General features: G+C 38.8%; 2 protein-coding genes across 3 annotated transcripts in view; one reads left to right on the forward strand and one right to left on the reverse strand.

Annotated features, from left to right (window-relative positions):
• Positions 1-9,580, reverse strand: part of LOC120542298 (vegetative incompatibility protein HET-E-1-like) — a 117,915-nt gene extending 108,335 nt beyond the window's left edge. Inside the window, exon 1 of the mRNA XM_039774644.1 lies at positions 9,536-9,580. The gene's annotated coding sequence lies outside the window, so the exon portion shown is untranslated. The remainder of the gene's footprint in view (positions 1-9,535) is intronic.
• The window catches only part of rgs14b (regulator of G protein signaling 14b), an 82,816-nt gene continuing 72,774 nt past the window's right edge, over positions 9,566-19,607 (forward strand). Inside the window, exon 1 of one of the 2 annotated variants that reach the window (XM_039774649.1) lies at positions 9,566-9,749. In XM_039774649.1, coding sequence (XP_039630583.1) covers positions 9,648-9,749 — 102 coding nt within the window. In that variant the 5' untranslated portion in view covers positions 9,566-9,647. The remainder of the gene's footprint in view (positions 9,750-19,607) is intronic. The other variant, XM_039774647.1, reaches the window with a different exon arrangement.

The raw sequence follows: 19,607 nt of genomic DNA on the forward strand, positions 1-19,607 counted from the left end.
ATCTATACTAATAAAAGGCAAAGCCCTCACTGACTGACTGACTCACCACTAATTCTCCAACTTCCCGTATAGGTAGAAGGCTGAAATTTGGCAGGCTAATTCCTTACAGCTTACTTACAAAAGTTAGGCAGGTTTCATTTTAAAATTCTACGCATAACGGTCATAACTGGAACCTGCTTTCGTACATATACAGTGGTGTGAAAAACTATGTGCCCCCTTCCTGATTTCTTATTCCTTTGCATGTTTGTCACACAAAATGTTTCTGATCATCAAACACATTTAACCATTAGTCAAATATAACACAAGTAAACAAAAAATGCAGTTTTTAAATGATGGTTTTTATTATTTAGGGAGAAAAAAAATCCAAACTTACATGGCCCTGTGTGAAAATGTAATTGCCCCCTTGTTAAAAAATAACCTAACTGTGGTGTATCACACCTGAGTTCAATTTCCGTAGCCACCCCCAGGCCTGATTACTGCCACACCTGTTTCAATCAAGAAATCACTTAAATAGGAGCTGCCTGACACAGAGAAGTAGACCAAAAGCACCTCAAAAGCTAGACATCATGCCAAGATCCAAAGAAATTCAGGAACAAATGAGAACAGAAGTAATTGAGATCTATCAGTCTGGTAAAGGTTATAAAGCCATTTCTAAAGCTTTGGGACTCCAGCGAACCACAGTGAGAGCCATTATCCACAAATGGCAAAAACATGGAACAGTGGTGAACCTTCCCAGGAGTGGCAGGCTGACCAAAATTACCCCAAGAGCGCAGAGACGACTCATCTGAGAGGTCACAAAAGACCCCAGGACAACGTCTAAAGAACTGCAGGCCTCACTTGCCTCAATTAAGGTCAGTGTTCACGACTCCACCATAAGAAAGAGACTGGGCAAAAACGGCCTGCACGGCAGATTTCCAAGACGCAAACCACTGTTAAGCAAAAGAACATTAGGGCTCGTCTCAATTTTGCTAAGAAACATCTCAATGATTGCCAAGACTTTTAGGAAAATACCTTGTGGACTGATGAGACAAAAGTTGAACTTTTGGAAGGCAAATGTCCCGTTACATCTGGCGTAAAAGGAACACAGCATTTCAGAAAAAGAACATCATACCAACAGTAAAATATGGTGGTGGTAGTGTGATGGTCTGGGGTTGTTTTGCTGCTTCAGGACCTGGAAGGCTTGCTGTGATAGATGGAACCATGAATTCTACTGTCTACCAAAAAATCCTGAAGGAGAATGTCCGGCCATCTGTTCGTCAACTCAAGCTGAAGTGATCTTGGGTGCTGCAACAGGACAATGACCCAAAACACACCAGCAAATCCACCTCTGAATGGCTGAAGAAAAACAAAATGAAGACTTTGGAGTGGCCTAGTCAAAGTCCTGACCTGAATCCAATTGAGATGCTATGGCATGACCTTAAAAAGGCGGTTCATGCTAGAAAACCCTCAAATAAAGGTGAGTTACAACAATTCTGCAAAGATGAGTGGGCCAAAATTCCTCCAGAGCGCTGTAAGACTCATTGCAAGTTATCGCAAACGCTTGATTGCAGTTATTGCTGCTAAGGGTGGCCCAACCAGTTATTAGGTTCAGGGGGCAATTACTTTTTCACACAGGGCCAAGCAGGTTTGGATTTTTTTTTCACCCTAAATAATAAAAACAATCATTTAAAAACTACATTTTGTGTTTACTTGTGTTATATTTGACTAATGGTTAAATGTGTTTGACGATCAGAAACATTTTGTGTGACAAACATGCAAAAGAATAAGAAATCAGGAAGGGGGCAAATAGTTTTTCACACCACTGTATACGGCCATAGCCTGCAGCTCGGTTGCCGTGTGAGGCAGAGTTGTGTCCCTAATCGTTATGCCGCCACATAATTGAGTGCCTGCCCATATAAGGCCGTCCATCAGCAGCAATCCAATAGACACACTGCTGCTAAATATTCGCGGGTGAAGGACTGTGCTTATGCAAACGAGGATGAGATGGTCAGGGATAGACTGGCGTTTGGCACAAACTAACTAAGATCGCACGACATAGCACAAGCACAGCTGAGAACCTTCGATGCATGTACTCCGTGCGGCTCACGTGAACTGACTGTGAATGCAGTACGCAGAGAACTAGTGAGAGCTCCAAGGAGGGCTGAAGAAGAAACGCATTACACAATTGAGAAGGCAGCAAAAGAATATGAAGCGAGTGACGCATACAAGCATATTCATAAGTGCAGCTACTGCGGAAACAAAGCCCGGTGTAAACCTTAAGGTTAAATTAAGTTCATAGACGCTGCCGCTGGCGTTTGTCATGCCTAAGACGAATACGATATTTGTGAGATACAAGTTTAATGAGAAGACACAGGGTATAAACGAGACTTTTGCTCACTTTGTAACAGAGTTAAAATTGCTGGTGAAGGACTGTGCTTATGCAAACGAAGATGAGATGGTCAGGGATAGAATAGTGTTTGGCACAAACTCAGCAAACGTGTGAGAGAAACTTTTAAGTGCCGGGTCTGAGATAACATTAAATAAAGCCGTGGACATCGCAAGATCGCGCGACATAGTACAAGCACGGCTGAGAACCTTCGATGCATGTACTTCAAGCGGCTCACATGAACTGAATTTACAGGACTGGGAGAGGTAAACCCGTGCATGCAGTATGTGATGTCTCAGATAAAGAGGAAGACGAGCTGTTTATTGATGCAGTAAGAAAGGAACAACCCTCTGGATCTGAACAAGCCTTTGTAGACATATCAATAGGAAAGCAAGGTGTAAAGCTTAAGTTGAAATTAAGTTCATAGACACGCTGCTGCTAAATATTCACAGGCAAATCCACAACTTAATACCGGGAATGCCTGTTAAACATCTTAGATTCACGAGTATCGCTTTGGGTAGTGAACACTTCAATGAATGAAACCTGTTATCTTTACAATGGTTGACAAACACGGAATATAACTTGAACACAACACATCCTCCAAATACGAACCTGATTTAAAGAAATAATGATAATCAAATCCTTGATGACAGCAACACTCATAACAGTCACAAAACAATTACATTGACAATCATGTTACGTTATTTTTAAAATGTTTCCTTTTCTTTTTCATAACTTCTTTAACACACTACTTCTCCACTGTGAAGCACGGGTATTTTGCTACTGCTGTCATAACTGTCAGATAATTTTTTTTCCAGTGATCATGAAAATGTTTTGCCAGCCAGCACAAAATAACATTTCTCAGACCTTTCCTTTTTATTTTTCAAATATTCTACTACACAAATATTGTATGATGGACATACAGGTTCACCTGGGTTTAAGTAACCAGGTTATCTGTTGGCAGCTGAAGCTGCTTAACAATTACGATTGTGATTAAAATGAAAACCTGTAGCCCTCCTGGATGTGAGTTTGACAGCATTATACTTTCCTTGTAAAAAAGAAATGTAAAAAAGCAGGACTGCCAGATGTTCAAGTTTTCCACCAAACAAACCAGCCAGAAAACATCTCCATGGCTAAATATTTCAATTAGGCTGGCATGTCTTTTTTGGATTCCTAGAAAACATATCACAGCTGCAAAAAATCTGGGAACTTAAAATAAATGTAATGTCAAATAAATTCCATATCAAAGTGAATCGATTTAATGACTGAGTTTGGAGAAAACAGTGAAGGAGTGTTGAGCTGATGGCGGTTTTGGAATGCTTTGCCCTAGCATCTGTGCTTCATGCATGTGAGCAAATTAGAAAAAAATAAGTGCACACATACCAAGGTGAGGTAGTGAAGCACATGAGAAAGATTTTGAAGGACTTGACAGTTTAACCCTCTTGATGCCGTCTTTACCACTAATTAACCCTGATGTTGGGTGGTCTTTCTTACAGGATAACATAAAAATAAACCTCTGAAACAGAATGCAGGAAAACTAATGCACAATAAGCACATGTACAACAAGCTGTTCAAATTCAAGCCAACTTAAAAAGATATAAATTCACTGTTCATAACATCTACTCAGCCTTTGCTGATTCAGATGTGGAAGAGAATAACACTTCATAAAAGACTTACAGTTCAGTTGAGTTAAACAGGTATACAGTAAAAAAACTATTTTGAATATTTCATGTGATTTTTATATATTTTTGAGCCCTGAGTACAAAAATTAAAAACATTTTTCTCCATCACGTACCATTTTTTAACAAAACACATTTTTTAGCTGTCAATTACCGTATTTTTAATTGTTTTTTGCACTATAATTGATTACACATCAAATGAATAATAATTTGCTTGAATTCAAAATTTTCAAATATTATAATCTATGTTTAAAGAAAAACTTATATTTTATTTGACAAGGTAATAATATAGCTGGAATTGAACGTGGTGATGGGTAATATCAACAGTTAGGATACACAAAATTCCCATGTGAGTGAAACAGCAGAGGCAAGAATTTACATTGGGTTCAAGAGGAATGGCTACCTTGAAAAAAAAAGTATAGCTTATTGCTAAAAATGTCATCAGACCTATCTTTGTTGATCCAGATAAAGCACTGATATGACCGCTTCATATTAAGCTTGGTTTAATGAAGCGGTTTGTCAAAACCCAATCAAAAGATGTGGCCTGTTTTTATGTATTTGTGTTGAAAGTTTCTGGCTTTGTCTGAGGCTAAATTTAAAGAGAGCACTGTTACTGGACCAGATATTAGAAAACTAATTTCTGATGCAGAATTTGATGGTACAACGAACCACCTGAAAAGATAGACTTGGGTATCATTCAAAGACATAACATCTATATTTTTAGGTAACCATAAATATCCAAATTATAAAAGAATTATGAAAAATGTATTAGTCATTTTTAAGGAACTGGGTTGAAACATGAGCCTCAATGTAATGGCATTTAGAACTTTTCCCTGAAAATCATGGAGTCTAAGTGAACAGCAGGGTGAAAGATTCCATCAAGATATCAAACACATGGAAAGAAGGTCCCGGGGATGTTAGGATGTCAGTATGCGATGGATTACCTACTGGATCATTCATAGGGACGCACCAGAAAAAGTGTATGAACAGCGGGAAACTATAATAAAGTTTTGGAACAAAAACCAAAGAAGTGACAAAAAAACTGAGAGATTCCATTACATTTCAATAACTATACATATAATTCACTAAGGCAAGACACCCATGGAAAGGCAAGACAACCATGGAAAGCACGCCAGAAGGGGCGTGGATTCACTAAGCCGCCGACAAGTAAGACACCTATGGCGCACACAGGAAGGAGCCACGCCGGAGGTGAATCGCCATATGCAGCGTGTAAAACGGTTTGCGAGGGGTATCTCATGGGATCCTTAAAACAATCCTTTACAACTGAGGTTAAAACACAATGAAGTAAGCAGTCTTTAAAAACCGAGTTTTTGGTTACGACACACGACCGCGTGCACCATAGCAAACTGTTTTACATGCTACATACAGTAATTCGCATCCGTGACAAACATGCGTCTTCTTAGATGCTCCTACAGGACCACGGAAAGTCTATGTGAGCCACAGGTGCATCTGGACTGTGCAAAGACAACAACGACTCAAGTGACGAGTTGGAGGTGGGCACATGAACGATGGCGGTCCGCCAGTTTTCAGTCACGGGCGATTGTGTGTTGGTTCGTTCCATGCATTGTTACAATGTTGCTTTTCTTGCTGATTTATTACATTACCGATTTTTCAAATGTTAATTTTCTCCCTGTGCTTAAAAATCATTCAAAAACCGGCCTGATTATGCGGCGTATGATACACCGTGCTTTGGCTAGTGTATATTTATATACTAGACTTGATGTTTTTCTTTAGAAAAATTAAGTGGATAGGACTGACGAGCTTTGTTAAGCTGAATGGCTTGTTCGTGTCTAGACTGTTCTAATGTTATAATTTATATGCTATTTTCTTTACAAATATATTTAAAACTATTAGACTGACTAAATATACAGTATGTTAAATTGATTTAGAACAAAATTGTACATATGAATAAAGTGTGTAATTTGTTACATTTTAATTAAATTTCTATTGTATTCATGAATTGTAATAAAAATATTCATAATCAATTTTTTATTAATGTAATTTTGCAAACATGCGAATGATAAATTATGAGAGCTGATCAAAAGGGAAAGAAGTGGTAGGAATTGGCTGAACCTTAGATTACTCAAAAAAATGAGCCAAAAAAAATTATTTATATTATAAATTAATTTGTAATGGGGGGCACGGTGGTGCAGTGGTAGCGCTGCTGCGTCGCAGTTAGGAGACCTGGGTTTGCTTCCCGGGTCCTCCCTGCGTGGAGTCTACATGTTCTCCCCGTGTCTGCGTGGGTTTCCTCCGGGCACTCCGGTTTCCTCCCACAGTCCAAAGACATGCAGGTTAGGTAAACTGGCAATTCTAAATTGGCCCTAGTGTGTGCTTGGTGTGTGGGTGTGTTTGTGTGTGTCCTGCGGTGGGTTGGCACCCTGCCTGGGATTGGTTCCTGCCTTGTGCCCTGTATTGGCTGGGATTGGCTCCAGCAAACCCCTGTGACCCTGTGTTCGGATTCAGCAGGTTGGAAAATGGATGGATGGATTCATTTGTAATATATTAATGTGTATATGTATTTGTGCAGTGTCAGGTTGCTTACAAGGGGTTTTATGTGTCTTACGAGCTCTGCTAAACGAGTCTTTGCTCTATGCAGTTTTAGAGTACTGCACAACAAAGTTGCCAGTGTTAAATGAACTCTGAATATGTTAAAATTAGTGAGATTTGTTCACACACCCACCATTTATGAACCAATTTTTTGTGTATATCATTGTTTTCTTCTGTTTTTTTTGCACATATCATAGTCACAGGAGATAAAATACATTATATGTTGGTCTGTTTTTTAGTTGCAGTTTTTGGGTTTTGAACTGCCTTTTGCAGGACCCGGTAAAACGACTGCCAGATCATGAAGAAATTCCTTAATTATGGGAGAAATCAGGGTCATATGGAGAAAATGGGGGAATAAGTTTAACTGGATATGGCGTGAATTACTAAAAATAAATGGGGATTTTTTTCATGTGAAACATGTATCTTCATATGGAAATAGGATGTTATACTTTCCACATTTTCCCCAACCCAAATAATGCATGAAAGCAAAGTCAGCAATAACCAGCATACTGAATCTTGCAACACCCATCTCTCATTGCTATGCTCTCTCAACTTGAAGCTCATGTATAAGTGGTAAGTGGTTGGAGTGGTTTGGGATTGATGGCCATCTTAGAGTAGCATTCTTATTCCACCTCAGTTTGTGCTTCTTCCTGTTCACTTTTCTAACTTTATTAACAAGGCTGAGCATTACATCGAAGCACAAAAACACACCTGGGGCTGGTATTAGCTTAGACAGTTATGTGAATCTGTCGTCTCATTCTCACAATGAGAATTAAATATTTTGAGTATATTTCAGCGTAACAATTACCTTTGGTAATGATAACTCCTCAAGCATCAAAGTACAGGCATATATTCAGCAATAAATGGAGTAGAGAATAACAGTTTGTATGTAGTGTCTTATTATTTAAATTATTACTTTTGCTTTTCTAAATTTACATTCAAATTTATTTGCTGAGCAAACACTTTTATCTAAAGTCACTTACAAAGAAGGTCAACAAAACAGAGTAACATCAGTCTACAAACTATTATGAACAAGCATAGCAGAACAGGTTACAAAAATTGATTACCACAAGTGAAGAGATGTAAGGTGAACATGCCAAAAAATGATCAATTAACAATGACAGATGTCGACAGAGCAAAAAACATTAATTAACAATTTGACAAATATTTACAGAACAGTAGGATTTTCTATTGCTTCTTAAACACATTAAGAGAGTCAGCAGTTCAGATTGAGATGGGCAGCTTGTTCCACCAACTAGGAGCTACAGTACATATGAAGTGTCTAGATTAAGATTGGATACCACGCAGAGGTGGCATCACCAGACACTGCTCACTGGCAGACCCAACTGTGAGAGAAGGAGCATAGCACCTCACCACTCCATCCATATACACATGTACTGATTCATTGAATACTGTGTAGGCAAGCATCAACAATTTGATCTTAACGTGTGCTTGTACCGGGAACCAATGTACCAATGATTTATATGTGCCCATATTGACTGGTTGAATACATAAAAGGGCTGCTGCATTTTAGACCATCTGCAATGGCTTGACAGCACATGTGTATTCTCCAGCTAGTAGTGAGTGGCAGTAATCCAGATGTGACCAGATGTGACAAGCCCAAAGCCAGGACCAAATGTTGTGCTCCATGTAGAGTAAGATAATGTCTGATTCTTCAGATATACAGAGTGAATATGCATGAATGAGAGACAGTTAAAATGTGGCAAGAGAAAGATAGCTGTTCATCAATTACCACTTCAAAGTTGGATACTGGCTTTTGTTTGGTTTGTAAGTGAAACTTTGATTATGTGTCAGATTTTGTGATGAACATTATCTTGAGTTATTCATTTTAAAATTAAACTGTTCATACCAGGACACTGATCCGTGCCTTTATAGTGCATGTTTAGAGTTCTGTTTCCATCCATAGGTCTTCCTAAACCTCTTACCCAGGACAAGCCTGTAGGGCAGCTGGAGCCTATTCCAACAATCATCGGGTGCAAAGCAGCTGGAGCCAATCCCTGAAATTATCGGGTACAAGGCAGGAACATTTTTTCCTGGATGGGACACTAATCTATCACAAGATAAACACACACAGGGGTCCAACTTAGCAACACTAACCCACCTAAACTGCATGTCTTTGGACTGTGTTCAATTAGAGATTTAAAAGCAGTATGTTCATTAAACTAATTTCATTATGAGTACTTTTCTCATTAGCATGATTAATGGTCAACTGACTTATTTCAAAGTGTTTTGGATAGTAAAAGGTGCCCCTCATTTGCGAATATCCTCCATGCAGTGCAAAACAAAATCCATTTTTTGATGATGGCATACAATAATGCACACGAATGTGATTTTTCATCCGCGTAATTTAAAATATTTTAGTACAACTGTAGAATGAACTAATTAATTAACTAGCTTGGCAACGCTATTTTTCTTTACAAGACCTTTCTTTGCCATCGGTGTTCCGGTTTTCGAAACTGCTTGTATTAAGTAAGCAAAAAGCTTAACAATAATTAGTTTTTCAGATGGAGGGAAAATTTTTAAAATTGGGGGGATTTGGGTTGAGGATTGGGAAGATTTTGAGTGAACCGCGCAACCCTGTCTCCTGTATCTGTGAGGCAGAAGCGGTGGCCGGCACGAAAACTCTTCTCACGCAATGAATGATAAAATACACCACTCGATCTTTTCACTTTTTTCATTCCATATGATCAACATTTATGGTTATTGATGTTACACATTGTGGCCGCGCATACCGCATGTCGGTGTTTTTTTAGACTTATACGGGAATCTGGATCATAGGCTGTACAATCTACTATTTTATTAACCTAGCACGTAACATTAAATATTCCCCAGCTGTGTGCAAAAAAAAATAAAACATAAAATGCAGCTATCAAACATCGCTACACACTTCCCACCTTACCTGAGACTGATTGCTCTGCCTTCGTCAAGACGTCACCAATAAAAACGTCAACCAGTGTGCTGGCTGCTTATCTCCGCTTTCCTGTTTCGCGCTCAACTTACACTCGTTCACGATGAAGGTCACGAGGCCAAACCCGGCGATCTCTGGAAAGTTCTCGAGCCGCGTGCCCTTGGGCGCGTTGTGCTGGGGTGGCTTTGTTTCGGCAATGAAGATGGTATGTAATGAGTCTCAGTAATAAATCGATACATTCTGTTATTATAGAAATATAGCATTGATGCCTATAATTAACATACAGCTGTTAAACCGATACTAATTTGTTTCGGAGCTGTGAAGCCTCAAAATCAGAATGTCGAACGTCAAGCTGCCTCGGCGGCATTGATATTTTTGAATTTGTTTGTATGCAAAATACTTGATGAAGGGGAGGCGAAATGGATTTACAGTATGCCAGTTCGGCGTTCATTTAAATTTGTATCTCCAAATATTTGCGTATTTTTTTTTTGTTTTTATATAAAACCTTAAAATCTGCACCGGAAAAAAATCAAAGCCTGTAAGAGTATTTAAGGTTTTGGTTATAAAATTATGGATGCCTATGGAAGTTTACTGCATATGTATGTATGTATGTGTGTGTGTGTGTGTGTGTATGTGTGTATGTGTATGTATGATATATATATATTAAAGGAACACTTCTGAATCCAAGTATAGCATCAAGTCAGTGAAACTTCTGGGCTATTGATCTGGACAGTTAAGTAGCAGAGGGGTTGTTAATCAGTTTTAGCTGCCTTGGTGTTAATTAAATTAACAACTGGTGCACTAGAAGGGCAACAATGAGACGACACCCCCCCCCCAAACAGGAATGAATGGTTTAACAGGTGGAGGGAGGCCACTGACATTTTTCCCACGTCATCGGTTTTGTCACTCGTTTTGCATTTGGCTACGGTCAGTGTCACTACTGGTAGCATGAAGTGATACCTGGCCCTACAGAGCTGGCACAGGTAGTCCAACTTCTCCAGGATGGCACATCAATACGAACAATTGCCAGGAGGTTTGCGGTGTCTCCCGGCACAGTGTCAAGGGCATGGAGGAGATTCCAGAAGACAGGCAGGTACTCTAGAGAGCTGGACAGAGCCATAGAAGGTCCTTAACCCATCCGCAGGACCCACTGGTATCTGCTCCTTTGGGCAAGGAGGAACAGGATGAGCACTGCCAGAGCCTACAAAATGACCTCCAGCAGGCAGGCCACTGGTGTGAATGTCTCTGACCAGACAATCAGAAACCAATTTCATGAAGGTGGCTGTGGGCGCGACGTCCTCTAATGGGCCCTGTGGAGCTCAATTGGCATTTGCCATAGAATACCAGAATTGGCAGGTCCACTACTGGCGCCCTGTGCTTTTCAAAGGTGAGAGCAGGTTCACCCTGAGTATGTGACAGACGTGAAAGGGTCTGGAGAAGCCATGGAGAACATTATGCTGCCTGTGATATCGTTCAGCATGACCGGTTTGGTGGTGGATCAGCGATGGTCTGAGGAGGCAAATCCATGGAGGGACGCACAGACCTCTACAGGCTAGACAACGGCACCTTGACTGCCATTAGGTATCGGGATGAAATCCTTGGACCCATTGTCAGACCCTATGCTGGTGCAGTGTGTCCTGGGTTCCTCCTGGTGCATGACATATTGCCTGCTATTGCGGTCTGTGACCATGTATAAGCGTTCTGATCGTCTAGTGACGGCTATTGATGGAGATGTAAAGGACACCAGTGGTGTACTATCATGTGACAAGAACTGATAATTTTAGTTCTAAATGTACTGAGTGGTAAACTTAATCTACCCAGTTCAGGGTTACAGGGAGCCGGTGATTTACCAGCAGCACTGGGTGTAAGGTAAGAAGCTAAAGTGATGGAAGGTATGCTGTTCCTTTGCAGGGCACAACCACACAGCCAAACAGGAAAAGAGTGTGCAGCTTGCAATCTCGTAACACTAACCTATAAATAAAGTATCAGTTTAGTTTTAATCTGGTTATTTGCTTTGGATGTTTTGAAACTGTGTGATTCAGTGGCTCAGCAGCTAGTATTGATGCCTCAAATCTTATTGAACTCTAGTTGAGGATGGAGAAAGGGGATGGGTTTGTTTACTTCACGGAAACTAAATATCTAAATTTGCAGTACTTTGTTAAATGAGCTGTATTACTGACATTTCTAATATTCCTTGTTAAAATAGTTAATCATACGCAGTTACGCACACCTACACTAGCAAGTCCACAAATGCATGGGAAGAATATGCAAAATCCATGGAGCCTGGGATGCTATGAGGCAGAAATGGCAGTTCTGCAGTACCACTCTGCCTTTGTTAAAACCTCTATAACCTCTTTAACCTGATTAAATATATTCCTATGCCTTTTTATTCAGGTCCTGTTGCTTGTTTACAAAATACGTGTGTACATAATCTTTCTCACTGTCCATCACTAGATGACATAAGCAAGGATGTGTATGATGTTACCGGCTGCAGCACACAGTACATTTGTAAAATATCAAAATTCACTCACCAATAAAAATTTTTTCAGTTTATGGTTGCATAATTTCTCTGGTAATTCTACAGTGATTGTTTTTCCTAAGTATTTTTAAATTAATATCTTAAAAATTAAAGATTTGCTTTTGTTTACTAAGAGTAAACTCTTCTATAACCATTGTGTGTGTGTGAGTGTTGATGACTGACACAAAGTGGTACTGACAGTTTTAGCCATGTGTACTGAAACGTTTTTTTCTGCTCATTAGCAAGTATATGTGCTGCTCCCTTTTTATTCCAGGGGCCTAGAATCTGTTCCCAGTCTATTCACAGTGTTGGACTTTCATGTTAAGCAATTGACAGAATTCCCTGGAATGGGCTGACAGGATCAACAGAGATCTGGCCTAGATTCTCATGATTGGCTCCAGCTTCCTGTCACCATGTAATAGAATAATCATGTATAGTAGATGCCTGTATACATAGCAGTGAAAAAAATAAAACTGATTTCAGAATTTTGTAGATGATAGAAAATTGTTTGTTTTATTTAGTCCCACAGTATCCTACAAATATTTTTCTGTCAATTTCAGAATCAATGCACTGCTCTACTACCTGGAGATTCTATCTATTTTTTTTTTTTTAATCAGTACTGTTTTATCCTACAATAGGTCTTTATCATTCATCTATCATTTCACTAAAGCATTGTCCTACGTGTGCCCCATTCACATTTGCCTTTTTTTTTTTAAATAGGCAAATAATTCAGTGTTACATTCAATTCTAGATCACTTCAGCACATACTATAAACTAGCAGTGCATCAAAACTATGCACATTTAGTAAAGGGCAAATAAGATGGAGCCAGCAATGGATTCAAAAGACGGATAAGTAAACTAAAACTGCGGCCCATGTAGGGAAAAGTATAAAGACTGTCATTTGTGACATGAGCTGCATCCCTCTTCCTGAAGTGCCTGCTGTTTGTCAGTCCTCAACATTTTTATTTGAGCGCGTTCACTTGTCTCCTATATGTTCTTACATTCTGCAGGAGTGCATTTAACCAAACAAAGGTAAAACTAAGAAAGTAATGTTACACTGAAACTGTTTGCCATCAATTTCAAATACTGTACAATAGGATATCGTTCAATGTATTTTAAATTTCACTGTTGTACCTAACCATGTAAGGACCAGTGCTTCAAAGGGTCCACACAGTTAGTATTTGCCAGTTTTGTTGATACTGTATTTAAATGTGCAATTGGGTAAAAACACATGTTTTAAACTACTGTGCTACACAACATTAATTTCTCTTTCTTTCCTCTTTTCTCTTTTCTTTCGTGTTAAATGTTTTGGCCCATTGACTTCTGTAAAATAAAGGAAGGGTTTCATTTATGGTGTACCTTCCTAGGAGGGAGTACTAAGGTGCCAAGCCAAGTCCAGCATAAGACTTTTTAGAGCTGTTTTGCTTTTTTAACAAACTTACGGTATACAGTTCTTTGGCAAATTTTTAAATGTTTTTCCATTTTTCTTTACTTGATACTCTGATCAATGATCCACAGAGCTAAATCAATTTTTTTTCATTCCAAATAACTACATTGATAAATTGCCCATTCTTTAACTCCGATTGTTGTTTTTGTTATTTTTCCAGGGTAGTGTTTTTGTTCATTTGCTTCTGTAAAACAGAATGTGCAGAAATCTACAAGGGGAAGTAATTTTAAATGAGCAAAATGGAATTGGGTGATTCTAATGACTTGAAAATGGTGATTGGTATCATCCCTGAGGGGGAAAAAACAAAACCAAAACAAAATAAAAAAACGAAGCATTCCTATTTTTTGGTAATTGCAAACCTCTAAACCGGTCTACCCATACATAGGCAGAAAAATGAATAGAATGGATGTTTTGTAGAATGATTGATATTCCTTTGACCATTTATGAATTGAAATTTTGGACTTGTGCCCAGCTAAAACCAATTGGATCATTACATTTTGACAGAGAAAATTAAAATATATATGCTTATGTTAAGTTAAATAGTGTACTACAAAGTAAAAAATAAGTCATAAATCACTCGTAAAATGAAAGCGTGAACTAATTTGATTTCATTTAATTTGAACTAATTTTTGTAAGTTTGTTCAGGTATACTGTATAAACCATTAAACAATGTAAGTGTAAATAATGGATTATATCCGTATCCTGTAGTGAGGACAGCATAGACAGAAATGAGAGCTGTAGTATACTGGAGAGTTTTAAATTATTGTTCAAAATAAAATTTGTTTAAACACCAAAGGGATGTAACTGGTGAAGAGGGTAAATTCTGAATGGGGCTGCTTTAAGATGAGAGTTTGGATACTTTCTGATCCCAACCTTGATTGATAACAATTAGGATTATCAAATAGACCAAAGAACTATTTCTAAAATCTGTTTTTGGAGTGCCAGCTATGGCTGCTGGACTTTGTTAGCCATTTTCACACTTCCATATTTTTATTTATTTTATTTCAGGGTGTGTTGTCAACAGGTACATTCTTTTCTTGTTGTTCAAAACAATGACAGAATCATGAAAGAAAGCGTCTGTAGTGTTCCTCTATGTTCAAATACTAAACAAACAACCTTGCAAAAATTTTAACAACTTTGCCACTGATGAAACTTAGTGAAGAGGTTCTTTTTCCTCTTTTAATTCTAGTTTTCATTTTTTTCCCTCCCCCCCCAAAGTTGGTATATACATTGAAAAGAGTGAAGTCATGTAAAATGTTGTGTACACACACACACACACATGCACACCCCTCCCTGAATTTTATTATTTCTCAATTAACACTTGCAGTATATACTGAATAATTCAGAGCTAATCTCTTAGCTTTACATAACGGATTTAGATTGATTTTTTTTTTTTCTATAATTTGCTTGAACATTCCAGTTGATTTTGTGACTTCTCTCATTGCGCTAAATATCATAGACAAAGGCTGTGGGCCGAGTGGAGAGGGAAGCGTGACTTCAGGAGTGGGGAGCCAGGCAGGGCCCTCCTCACTGTCCTTTTTTACTAATATGTCGGCGGAGCCATAGGGCATGGCTAGTAATGAATAAGTACACACATTAGAAAAAGATTGACATGAACAGGCCATTCATCTCAACAAAGCTTGCTAATCCTATCTGTCCAATTCCTATAAAGTAAAGTCGAGTTGAGTTTTGAATTAGCCTAAAGTCCTACTTTCAACTACACTACTTAATAACTAATTCCACATGTTTGATTCTCTGCTTGAAGAAAAACTATGTAACATTTTACCGTTAACAAGTTTTCAACTGTGCTTCACGTTCTAGTAGAACATATTTTTGAACTCGACGCATTCAATGGATCAGGTCCTTTTTTGAACCTGAACCACTGTCTGGTCAGGTTGTGATCATGCATTGGTACAGTGCGTTGCCACAAACAACCAAACATCCTGATTGGAAATTCCCTACGATGACTTGAAGGTCCAGTCCCAATCTCCGCAAATGACCATCTATCTACCACAGCCAGGTGTTATGTGGACATCCCTTGGCCTAGTCCAGCCACTCGGGTCCTCAACAATGAGGATCCTCCGAGCCGGATCACCCTCGGGGGAATTGTGCCACATGGCCATAACGCCGTAACGGACCCTCCCTCACAATGCGGGTAATATGCATCATTCAGGACTCTGTGAGCAACTGCTCATCTGACACAAAATCAAACCAGGACACTCGCAAGCGCAGACACTCCGAATCTTCACTCAGTCTCTTGAGAGCCCCGATCAGAGCCTGCATTGACTCTGCAAAGATCACAGCGTCGTCCACAAAGTCAAGATCAGTGAATCTTTTTTTCACCAACAGATGTCCCACAGCCGCTGAACCACTGTACTTATCCTTATGTTTAAACGCTTAAATCCTGTCATCTCTTAACCTACATTTGTTTAAACTGAAAAGGTTCCACTATAATCTTTTCTCATAACCCATACCCTGTAGTCCTAGAATCAGGCTAGTTGCTCTTCTCTAGGTTTTTCTTCTAGTGCTGCTACTTATTTTTTTTATAATTTTGGAGACCTAAACTGTACATAGTACTTCGGGTGAGGCTTCACTAATGAATTATATAGCTTAAGAGTAGCCTCCTTTGACTTGTACTCTACATCAGGGTGCTATATAAACTAACATTCTGTTATTCTTTTTAATGGCTTCTGAACTCTGTCTGGAAGTCCACTGTGACTCCCAAATCCTTCTCATAAGGAGTACTTTGAAGTTTCAGACATCCCTTTGTGTATTCAAATCTAATATTTATACTTCCTATGTGTAAATACCTTACAAATCGACACATACGAAGAGTAAAAGCGGTAAGAACTGTATCAGTATCACATTTTAAAATGAAGTCCAAATAATATAGAACCTATATCAACTTAAAATCCAGCCATGGCTCAACCCACCCCTTTGGCTGTGTTCATTGCTTTTACTAATAAACATTCCTAAAGCATTCAGAGTGCAAGCACAGCTATCCACTAGAAGCACCTTAGAAAGACTCACATCTATCGGAAGTAAATATTCTAACATATGGGTAATAGCTTGCTAATGGGAATAGCCCTTAATAGCCCATTATGTGCATTTTGCACAACTGAAAATGTTATCCTTTCAGTTTCATTTAGTGTCAAGGATATTGAATTGGATACCATTTGTGTCAACCTAAAATCATTCAAAATGTGTGATTGCAAATGTTTTTTACAGCAAAATCTAAATTTTCATTTTGGACACTAGTGAAACATTTTGTGCTCAGGTTATAGGGAATAATTATACTGCGTTAGGAAGTGTTTATAGAAAAAAATGCTATCAGTTTTCAAAATTTGCCCACATGATTCTACAGTATATATCCAGCAAGTGAGCCATAATACACCAAAGATGAAGATAAGTCTCTCATTTTTTTTTTAATCCAGAAAACAAATCAGGTTTTTTTTGAGAAGTTCGAGAGGTGAGAGAACTGCACTAGCAAATTCTCAAATAAAAGAGGAAACTAAAAAAGCCTTTTGCAAAGAGGAGCTAAGCCTCATTGCACAGAAAAGAACAAATACCACAAATGAGGTCAAATTGTTAACTTGCTAGTACATATTTATATATTAGGCGAACAAGATATATTTGCTGTTTTGAATAAATGTTTATTGCATGCATCACAAGCGCTCATAAATTACAAACACAAAAGAAATATCTGCTTGCAAAGGTGGGAAAGTTTATTCTTTCACCCATATAGAACAGATGTCCAGAAGTTCAAACATTGTCTTTGCTACTCTTGGTACATGTCCATTTAGCTAAATATTGAAGAATAAACGAGACCCCACACTTGTGCAAAACTTTGTAGGGAAGGTGATTTGAATTATTTGCATATTAAAATGTTTGCTAATTCTCTTTCTTGTTAAGAGTTTATGTAATAGACTTTAAATAGTTTCCTTTAAAAATGACCATTGGCAAACAGCAGACACCAAGATAAATTTTAATTTCCCCTTGGGGACAAATAAAGGATCGCTCGATTATAATGTTTTCTATACAGGTCCTGTTACTTCCCTCTATTCACACTTGTAAACAGAACACATTTGTGTTTTTATCACCAAATAATTAAGGTGAGGCATATTAGTTCCTGCCCAGGTAGATACTCCCATGCTGCCCTTTTTATAATGCAGCCTTTAGAATTGGTGCCTTTTTATCCTCATGGGTACATCTGGGTTTAAAGATGACTCTGGTCCCCTTCAGTTCTATTCATTACATTAAGCATCTTAATTTCCTTTGTATTTCATTCTTTTTCTACCTTAATCTCAGATGTAATGAGCCCTCCTTTCTACAACTTTACCTATTGTGTAATAGATTTTGCTCCTTGGCTCTTGCCAAGAAACCATATTCCACACTTTGTTACTCTAAGTAACCTTCTGTTGACCTCCATCCCCCCCAATTTGTCCATTATCCCGAATTAAAATCTTTAAGTATTTCTCTATGGGCTCCAAAAATCCTATCCTTGTATTCTGTTTAAATTTGTCCACTATATATAATATGCATGCCACAAAAACCACATGGGACTTCTAGCCCCTTATGTATTATCCCTGGAACATTTATCCACGTGCATCCACAATTGTCTGCTACTGAGTGGCTCTTGTCCTTTTTGTGCCCAGCTCTTCTGCCATTAAATATTAATATTCTTCCTCTACTTTTTATTTTTATGCTCCAATCTATACTAATAAAAGGCAAAGCCCTCACTGACTGACTCACTCACTCACTCATTCACTCATCACTAATTCTCCCAACTTCCCGTGTAGGTAGAAGGCTGAAATTTGGCAGGCTCATTACTTACAAAAGTTGGGCGGGTTTCATTTCGAAAATTCTACGCGTAATGGTCATAATTGGGACGTATTTTCGTCCGTATACTGTACTGTAATAGACTGCAGCTCGATAGCTGTGGGAGGCGGAGTTTCGTATTCAAGCATTTAACCAATCGCATTTCAGCCATCATTTGTTACCAGGCAGAGAGGCTTTCACAATCCATTGTGTAGGCACTCTAACACAGAATAAATATCGATTAACCTGTTGCTTCAACCAATCAGATTTTGAGTTGGTGTCAGTAGGGCCCTCTAGCAGGCTTGTGGCAACGTCGCCATATTTAGACCCATTGATTGGATAGAAGCCAGTATGAGGAACTCTACAAGGCCACTGAACGCACTGCAAACGCTCCGAGCGAAAGATCGTCGCACGCACTACGGCCAACACCATGGCAGGATTCTGGACAATGTTATTTGCCAGACACAGACTAGATTTCAAGACCACGAAAACCTGATGTTTGTCCTGCTCCTCGAGCCCCAGAAGTTTCAGGAATACAATAAAAATTTCACGCATGCAGCCTTCTCCAGTTTAACACGAGCGCTTTTTGATCTGTCACGGGTGAAAACAGAACTGACTGTAATATATGCCATGAATGATTTTTTTAGGTGAATCTCCCACTGATCTCCTTGACTTCCTTCATCAGAAAAATCTAAATGAGAGCATGGGGCAGCTCTTCACATTGGTGTATTTGGCGGTGAGCATTCCCGTGTACACTGCTTCAGTAGAGCAGACATTTTCAGCCCTAAAGCAAATTCAAACTTATGCCAGAAATACCATAGGGCGGGTTCACCTTTCGGCATTAGCTTCAAATGCGATAGAAAGGGACGTTTTGATGGAACTGAAGCACATGGATAATCCGTACGACAGAGTAATTGAACTGTTTTTGAGGAAAGAGAGTAGGATGGATTTTGTTTACAAATAATCCGAAGTTTTGGTGAGTAAAATGTTGCGATTTTCCTAAATAATATTGCAAGTTTATGAGTTATTTTTGATGTTTTTTATGTGATGTCGCGGCTGTGGCTGCAGTAGAAAGGTTATTCTATTCAATAAAGGCATTTATTGTGGCTACAGGAGTTACATATACACACATATATATATCTCCCAATCTTCATCCTGTCAAATAAACAAACCACACGCTGTGGCACAACACGAAAGGCTTCGCCTCTAGTGCTGACGTCCGATTCCCGACAGGGGGTGCAGTGAGTATGTACGCCTGATCAGCCCAGAATTGGGGCAAA

This window comes from Polypterus senegalus, chromosome 13 (assembly GCF_016835505.1).
Source record: "Polypterus senegalus isolate Bchr_013 chromosome 13, ASM1683550v1, whole genome shotgun sequence".
In the NCBI taxonomy this organism is placed as follows: domain Eukaryota; kingdom Metazoa; phylum Chordata; class Cladistia; order Polypteriformes; family Polypteridae; genus Polypterus; species Polypterus senegalus.